Consider the following 8,587-nt stretch of genomic DNA (forward strand, 5'->3'; position numbering starts at 1 on the left):
TTTTAGGTAAATGCTGTTAGCCTGCTTTAGTGTTAAAACAGCTCAGCAATTGTGTGTCCCACTTTCCTATCAAGGTAAAAGCCTCATATCAAAGTTGATATGGCATAATAAGCCACATACTTTATGAACTGTAGTAATTACTGTACTCAAAAGCTTTATTATACACATTGCTACTGGCCCTCTCTGGTTCAATTCATCTTTCACTTGTGTTGGTTGGGAAGAAATTACTTCCCATATACAGTAGCAAATGCAAAAAGAGGATATGGCCATACTTGTCTGTCTTTTTTCAAAATCACAGTAATAACACCCTAATTCTTCAGTGTCAACTCAGGCCTCAGTGTTGACTTTCCATTGATCTCAAAGAGCAGTTTTCATGTTCATGGACAGAAAATGTCTGTGGGATATGACAAAAAGCTTGCTAAGAACTTTTTTCCAACTACTCAGTTGTCTAATAAAAGATATCACGTCTATCCAAAGAACCTGCTTGCCTATGTCCTTAGATCAATACGGCTACAACCAAAAACCTAGATATACCAGTGGTCACTTAAGCACAAACTGAGATAATCAACGTGGAAATTTTGACATTCTGAGGTACTAAAATCTTCTGACAACCTGGTCAGTAACATTCACAAATCAGCAATTCTTAAATCAGTAATTACAGCATGCCAGAGCACGTCAGAGTGTGGTTATTACCTCTCCAGCAGACTCCAGTGTTATGTGTATCAGCATCTCTGCACTGAAAAATGGTGGTGGGGTGCTTTAAACTAAAGCTGAGCTTTGGAGAAGATGAGCTTTAGTTCAAAGCACTCCACCACCATTTTGTAGCATGGAGACACTGATACACGTGATGCTCTGGGCTCATTTAATTAGTGTGGCTCTCAGAGCTGAGCTAATTAAAGTGCCCCCACCCCCCTACCCCAACTATCTCCTGGAGCACATCTATAAACACCCTAAGTTTTCATTATTTCAATATCATTCAGTTGTTTGTAAAGCAAAGCAATACAGTGAAATCATATTTCTTCTAGTGTTCAGCATTTCCTATATTTTATCTTTGCTAGTTAACATACCAAAGGAATAAAATATCTTGGGCCAGATCAATAGGGGCTGATAATTTCATTCATCTCTGTAGAGCTCTGGCCTATTCTGAATGGGGACAAACTTGATCTTGTGAAAGTGCATACTGCACAGAGTAGTACAATCAGCACAGTGTAAGCAAAACCTGTGCCATTAGAACTAGTTAATGTGTACTTTAAGGGAGAACAGACCAGTAAGTGCTTTTCGGGACAGATGACTTTGCTTTCATTGCCAAAAAAAGTGCATTTTTATTATAGAATGATTAATTAATGAGATTACTAAAAAACATTGCTTGAAACAAGGCACCTGTAGTTTTACTGTGAGGGAAAATAAGCAAAATCAAACACAGGATTGATTCATTCTGCTAACCACCTGCCAGTAAACACTACAGAGCTTGTCTACAGTCCTAGGTGTGGTAAACTATGCTGCTGAATCACCCTGCACTAACTGCCCGGCTAGGGACATAAATTACACATAAACCAGTATAAGTGATCGGAAACAAGTTTAGATCCGTAACACAACAGAAATTTAGTGCTCATAAGTTACTTTAAAAAAGGTTGGAACCAGGTTAAGATAAACCTGGATAGATGTAGTATCAGCCTTAACTAATTCAGGTTAAATCAGTTTATTGAACTATTGTCCCAGATCCCCTCCAGGTTCAAGTTAATTTATGGTCCCCCAGCATCCCAGGATGCTTTGCACCTCCCCCATAACCCCTTTCCCCCTCTCAGGGTGGGCAGGGTAGCTTGGCCCCAAGCTGTCTGCTCCAACCAAGCAGAGAGAAATGCTTTAACACCCCCCACTTCTGATCTGGGTCAGTGCAGGCATGTGGCTGCATTTTTGGAAACAAAAGTGAATGTCTGTTCACTTGCTTATCTGTTCAATCTACGCAGTTTAGGCTAACCTGTGAAGATTGAAATGATTCAGCCTCAGGCTAAGGTGCCTTTGATAAGGCAGTTAGTTACCTCACACTTATTGTGTAGTAAAAGAGGTCCAACTGGGGGCTAATTCAGGGTAGCTGGTGCACTGCAAATTCAGGCAGTTGCTTACAGTGCACTGAGTTTCTTACAAACCCAAGGTATCTTGTCCTAACCCAGAGCCAATAGCCAGAACATGTCGGATAAGTATAGCAGTATCATTCATCTCATTCATTCAGCTCTGGAATGAGAGAGCAGGGGCTCTGGCAGCCACTGCCCCAATCAGCTGGTGAGCTCAGAGCTCCCTGTGGGGAACACTTCTACCAATGCAGCTCAGTATGCCGCTAGACTTCTTTGGAACGAGGGTACACTGTTGGCTCATATCTAGCCTATTGCCCACTGTAACCCCCAGGTCCTTTTCTGCAGAGCTGCTGCTTAGCCAGTTGGTCCCCAGACTGTACTGGTCTTTCTGAATCCTAGCCCTACCCTTCAGCAGATCTGTTACTCCCCATCCCTGCCTGACACCTTGGTGTCATCTGCAAACTTTCTGAGGGTTCACTCTATCCAATATTCCAGGTTGTTGATGAAGATATTAAACAAAACCAGCTCCAGGAATGAACCCTGGGGCACTCCACTTGATACCAGCTGCCAACTAGACATTGAGCCCTTGACTACTACCCTTTGAGTTTGTACTTCCTTAGCTTGCTTGAGAGAATGTGGTGGGAGACCATATCAAAAGCCTTGCTAAAGTCAAGGTATATCATGTCCACTGCTTTCCCCACATCCACAGAGCAAGTCATCTAATCATAGAAGACCATCAGGTTGGTCAGGCATGATTTGCTCTTAGTGAATCCATGCTGGCTACTTCTAATCACCTGGCTGGTCCTAAGCAACTCTCCTCCAAATGCTTAGAATGGATTCCTTGAGGACCTGATCCATGATTTTTCCCAGGGACTGAGGTAAGGCTGACTGGTCTGTAGTTCCCTGGATCCTCCTTGTTCCCTTTCTTAAAGATGGGCATTATATTTCCCCTTTTCCAATCATCTAGGACCTCTTCTGATCTCCATGATTTTTCAAAGATGATGGCCAGCATCTCTGCAATTACATTGGCCAACTCCCTCAGCACCCTTGGATGCATTATGTCTTGTCCCATGGACTTATACACTTCTAGCTTTTCTAAATAGTCCCTAACCCATCCTTTTGCCACTGTTGGCTGCTCACCTCCTCCCCAAACTGTGCTACCTGGTGCAGTAGTCTTGGAGCTGACGTCGCCTGTGAAGATTGAGGTTAAAAAGGCATTATTGTAGCCTTTTCTGCATCTTGTCACTAGGTTACCTTCCCTATTTAGTAAGGGACCCACACTTCCCTAGATCTTCCTTTTGTCACTAACATACTTGTAGAAACCCTTCTTGTTACCCTTCATGTCCCCTGCTAGCTGCAACTCCAATTGCACTTTGACTTTCCTGACTCCATCCCTGCATGCCTGAGCAATACTCTTATACTCCTCCCTTATTGTCCAAGTTTCCACTTCTTATAGGCTTCCTTTTCCTGTTTTAGCTCACTGAAGAATTCTCTGTTAAGCCAAGATGATCTTCTGAATAGAAAACAAAGAACTCTGGCTATCTAATTCCAGCTCCAATGTAGTCCTTTTGGTCACTTCTATATAGTTAAAGCACTGTGTCTGGCAGCAGTTTTCAAGCATGTTGTTTTGCTTTGTTCAGGCTGCCTCCTAAAAAGGGAACTGGGAGCCATGTCCTTAGGGGTGACTAAGTCGTACTGCCAATTGACAAGGAAATTAGGTCATCCCTTATGCTATTTAGCTTGCCTGGATACCACAGTACATTTATTGTATAGACTTGGCTTGCTTGGCCTTATAACTTGTCTTCATGCAGGGCCACGCTGTACCAGGCCAATCATGCTAACCTAACTAAAGTGGCCCAGCTGTTTGAGAGCAGATGCAGGTATATTGGTATAAGGTATACCACTAGACCTATGCTTTTTTCTATTATTATATGAATGTCTTCCCTGGGGGTATCATCATCATATAACAGTACAAATAACAGTATAATGATTCTGGTAACAAAATCATACCCCTAGCTGAAGCAGGTATACTGGTACCACAGCTGTGTAGACCAGGCCTTGGTAAAACCACTCGATCATTCTTTGTTCTTTCTTCTGAAAGGTTGGGATAATACATTTCTCATTGAGGGTAAGTCAACAAGTAAAAAAAAGGTTAGCAAAACATTCCTGAATTTATTCTAAATTGGAAAAGAATGTGCATAGAATTGCCCCATGCCTGGAAGGCCAGTAGCATTCACAAATTCTCATCTTGTTTGGAAAATTTTCCTGGATACATTTAATGGCTGGCACAGATCCCAGCAGACCTCTTTGCTACTTCTCCTGAAGCAGCAGGTTAAGACCTGGAATTGTTATAAAGTAAGTTGCATCTGGGGAAGCTACAAGCAATGATCTCTCTGATCCTCTTTAAAATTGACTCTATGCCTAAGGATGGGAGCATACAGATGAAATATTTGGAGGGAACTTTTTCAGGCCCACCCAAGAATGATAATGCCAGTTCTGGCTAAATGATAACTTCTACACTTCCTTCATAGAGCAGAAGAGATCAGCCAGATGAAGTGTCCCTGAGCAAAGTTCTTATTAGGTGCGAATATTATCATGCCATAGCTGGAGAATGGTATCCAGGTTGTAGCTGTAATGGTCTAGAGGCAAAAGGAATCAGAACCCATGGTAGAGGTGATATCTTTTATTAGACCAAGTAGATTTTTGCTAAATAATTGTTTCTTTAATTACAAGCTTTCAGGCACAAGCACCCTTCTTCAGGCATTGGGCAAAAGATTGTAAAAGTTCTCCTGGGTAGAAATTAAATTTTGTATTTCATAAGAGAGTTGAAGGTGTGGTAAAATCTCCTGTTTGGCACAGTTCATTTTATATTCAGATTAGGCTCAGAGAAAAGTTGAAATAGTCTGTTTACCTCCAAGTTTGTTTGGTGGTAAGATCATGTTTCTACTCTGTGAAAAAATTAAAGATTTTTTTTTCTTGCAAAAATCTAGTTGTCCTAATAAAAGATATCACCTCTACCATGAGTTCTGATTCCTATAGCTGGAGAATCAGTTTTCTGGTAGCAGCTGGAGAACCAGTTTTCAGGTAGCAGCTCCTTAGATTTTGTTCTGACTTTCAAAAGCAAGTTGGATTTGCACCAATAGGTGCTGCTTAGATTCCTTAAGAAGGTAGAGAAGGAGGTAGAGATACCACCAAAAGATATCACTCATCCCTTTGCCACAAGGATGCTCTTTTTTCTGACATATATCTGGTCCTACTGTCTTTGGAAAGGACTGCAAATCCACTCATGGGCCTCCTCCAGCACCAGATGATGATAACAACTACATACTAATACAGGGGGACATGCAGCTCTTTTGCATAAGCTCCCTTTTCCCATTCACCTGGAGAATTCCCTGTGAAAATTAAAGCAAGTAGCTCTGTACAAGCATATTAGCCTTAGTCCTGTCCTCTGAAAAGGCTTTCTGAGAACTAAGGTCCTGCATTCTTGAGTTCCTATGGGGTTATCACCCTTCTTTCAGAATAGCATTATGACAGCTTGATCTTTTTTCCTGATCAACTGACATACAGCTTTGCTCCTGGACTTTTGGGGATTGCACAATAATGTGGGAGATGTATTTTGCTGAATGCAAGATCATGAACTAAAAAGTCAGCAAATTTTCTGGGTTTCTGTTCCCTTTTGCACAAATATCCATAGATATAAATTGCTGCAGATATTCAAACAGCAGATTCAGTATTTTAAACTGTCACCGTTGTATTTACAAATTAACATACACATGAGCTTGACTTAAACAAGGCAGCTATTTTAAGCAACATCTTTATGTAGGCCTCTCCAAGACAACCGTATTCACTTTTAAATGAAGTCGCTCCTAATTGTTGCCATCCTTTATGCAATTGTGGCATTTGCTGAGCAAACTGAAGTGGTCAAAAATGTGACGGAAAGAAAATCTGGAGAATTTTAATAGGCACGTCTCCTCTTTCTTTGGAGCTCTGTGGCCTGATGCCAGCATTTTACTGTTTGAAGCTCCTTTGTGAGCTGCAATTTAATTGATTAATTTTGCACAGGACATTGTTACAAAGTCTTCACAGTTTGGCGGGATATAATTTTTCTACACTGCAAAACTTTTCAAGGCTTAAAAAAAATTGCCCATTCCTCAGAGGGACAAAACCAGGGGTGTACAAAGTTGTGAAAATTCAAAGCAAGAGACTCGTTGCAAAAAAGACAATAGCTTGTTGGTTGGTTGCACTATCGGAGGTGTAGCTTCAAACCACTGAGCCACTCGTGTAACTCCATGGTCTTGAACCTGCACAATGCATCTTACCTGAGCATCTGAATGATAAAGATGTTGGTGTATCTGGCTGTCTCATTTTGGCCAAGAATTCTATCCTGCACAGGAAGACTTTTCTGGAGAAAATATAGTCACACTGGTAATTTCTCACAAAATTATTCCACTTCAGTGAAGGTTCTTATAGATTTCAAGGGGAGTTATATTAAAAGTCACTTATACTAATGACTAGATTCTGCCTTTATTTACATGTTGGAAGATCCACATTTTCAAGTGTTTGCTAACAGTGGTTGCCCCTGGTCTGATCTGAATGAAAAATGGCCTTTTGCAACTTGTTTGCAGGTGTTTTACTGTTGCATATTGCATTTTTTCCTGTGATTGATAAAAGATTATGTACCACCTATACAGATATCAGCATATTGGTTTATTTTTTGCTGTGGTTAATGCTATTTTTGATTTTGCCCTTACAGGAAGTTGTTATTGAGAATGGTACAATTGCTTATGAAAACTGGATTGTGCCAGGAAGTCCTGTTTACAGGCAATTTTGGATCTTTGATGTGCAAAATCCAGCAGAGGTGATGAATGGATCACAGCCAATACTCCAGCAAAAAGGGCCTTACACATATAGGTATGCAGACCCTTTTAATACATTATATCTTCTATTCAGGCTAGTGTAAATTTATTGAAAATGCTTCTGAATGCAATATCTTCTTTGTAAGTCAAGAAGGTATATTTTCATATAACCCCCAAGAATCTGAATATACCCACAACAGTCTGGCATCCTGGTGCCTAGATTGAGTAAATGCACTCATATGCTGCATCCAGATGTACAGGCATGTGAAATTGGTGGTTCCACAAAACACTCTGTGGCACCACGAATCTCATGAATTGCAAGTTAAACTGTGCGTAGTACTGTTAATTTGCAATGCGGGGGCAAAATTTGCTACTGAGATTTCCAGGTAGCCAACCCCCACCCCCCCAAAAACAAACAAACAGAAGAAACAATGGTGCAAAGCATGCCAAAGTCGCGTACACGAGGACAAATGTGGACAAATGTGGAGGCACTGTCTCCACACGCTATGGATTCCCTGTGCTGAGGCACCCAGTACACCAGTCAGCCGTTCCTTGGCTAGCTGGGATGCAGCATGCCACAAGATGGGGGAGCAGGCAGCCCAGGGTTGGCTGGGGCATGAGCCAGCTGCTCCACTGCTGGCTATGACACAGTGTGCCTCAACATGGGGGCAACCTTGTGCCCTAGCCAGCCCCTCCTTAGCACCTTGAACTGGGTGGAGCAGCTCCAGGCTGCCCACTGGGGTTGATCTGCCAGCTCAGCATATTGCGGTGCCAGGCACACATGTAAATGCTCTGCCTGGGTGCAATAAACTCTGGCGCATTAATAGCAAGTGTAGATGTGTCTATAGACAAGTAATTAGTGCAAAACAATGTGTTTTTTATGTAAGAAATGCCTATTTGAACCCTGGGTTGACATGAAGCTAAGATGTAATATATCACTGCTTTTAGTCAAGCTTCATCACTTTCTCACATGCTTGCATTACTATTGACAATCCTGAACATGAAAAATCCCTAAAATCCTAAATTTGCTTTATATTATGAGAATTACAAAAATGATATTTTGCTCTTTTAATTTTCCTCGACAGGCGATATGGGGAGAAATGCATCCTTGAATAGGCAGATGGTTAGGGAACTCACCTGGGAAATAGGAGACCTTGTTTACTCCCTGCTTCAAACGTGAGTGGGGGTCTGAGAACAAGGATCTAACCTCTCTGGTGAGTGCCCTAGCCAACAGGGCAGGGCTGCTCAATTTTGATTAGGCCAGGGGCCTGTATGCCATACAGGTCATACACAGTGGGAGCATGCTCCCACGATCCCCCCTGCCATGTAGACAGTACCAGCAGCCTATTGCCACCCTCTCCCCTGCCATATCTACTCCCGTGTCCCCTGTTACCTGGGCAGTGCTAGAGGTGTATGCCCTGCCCACCTCCACCATGTGGCAGTGGGAGACAGCTACAGGGCTGCATGCAGCCTGAGGCCACCAGTTGGACAGCCCTGCACTAGAGTATGGGGTAAAATGAGGTACATGCCAGCTAGCTGTGAAATCCCTAGTCACCAGCTTTCATGGGTGCAAAGCCCCGTAAGGCCAGTAGATTTACAATGACTGCTAGGTCAGACTGTATCGGTCAGACAAGCAAGGAAACCCCTCACCTGAGATTC

The 8,587-nt window shown here is 42.3% G+C and overlaps 1 protein-coding gene across 8 annotated transcripts in view; it reads left to right on the forward strand.

Moving 5' to 3' along the window:
- Nucleotides 1-8,587, forward strand: part of CD36 (CD36 molecule) — a 108,808-nt gene that overhangs the window by 71,782 nt on the left and 28,439 nt on the right. For all 8 annotated transcript variants that reach the window (XM_025207607.1, XM_025207608.1, XM_025207605.1 and 5 more), the window contains one exon: nucleotides 6,826-6,983. In XM_025207607.1, the coding sequence (XP_025063392.1) occupies nucleotides 6,826-6,983 (158 nt within the window). The remainder of the gene's footprint in view (nucleotides 1-6,825; nucleotides 6,984-8,587) is intronic.

The sequence above is a fragment of the Alligator sinensis genome, unplaced genomic scaffold (genome assembly GCF_000455745.1).
Source record: "Alligator sinensis unplaced genomic scaffold, ASM45574v1 scaffold481_1, whole genome shotgun sequence".
In the NCBI taxonomy this organism is placed as follows: domain Eukaryota; kingdom Metazoa; phylum Chordata; order Crocodylia; family Alligatoridae; genus Alligator; species Alligator sinensis.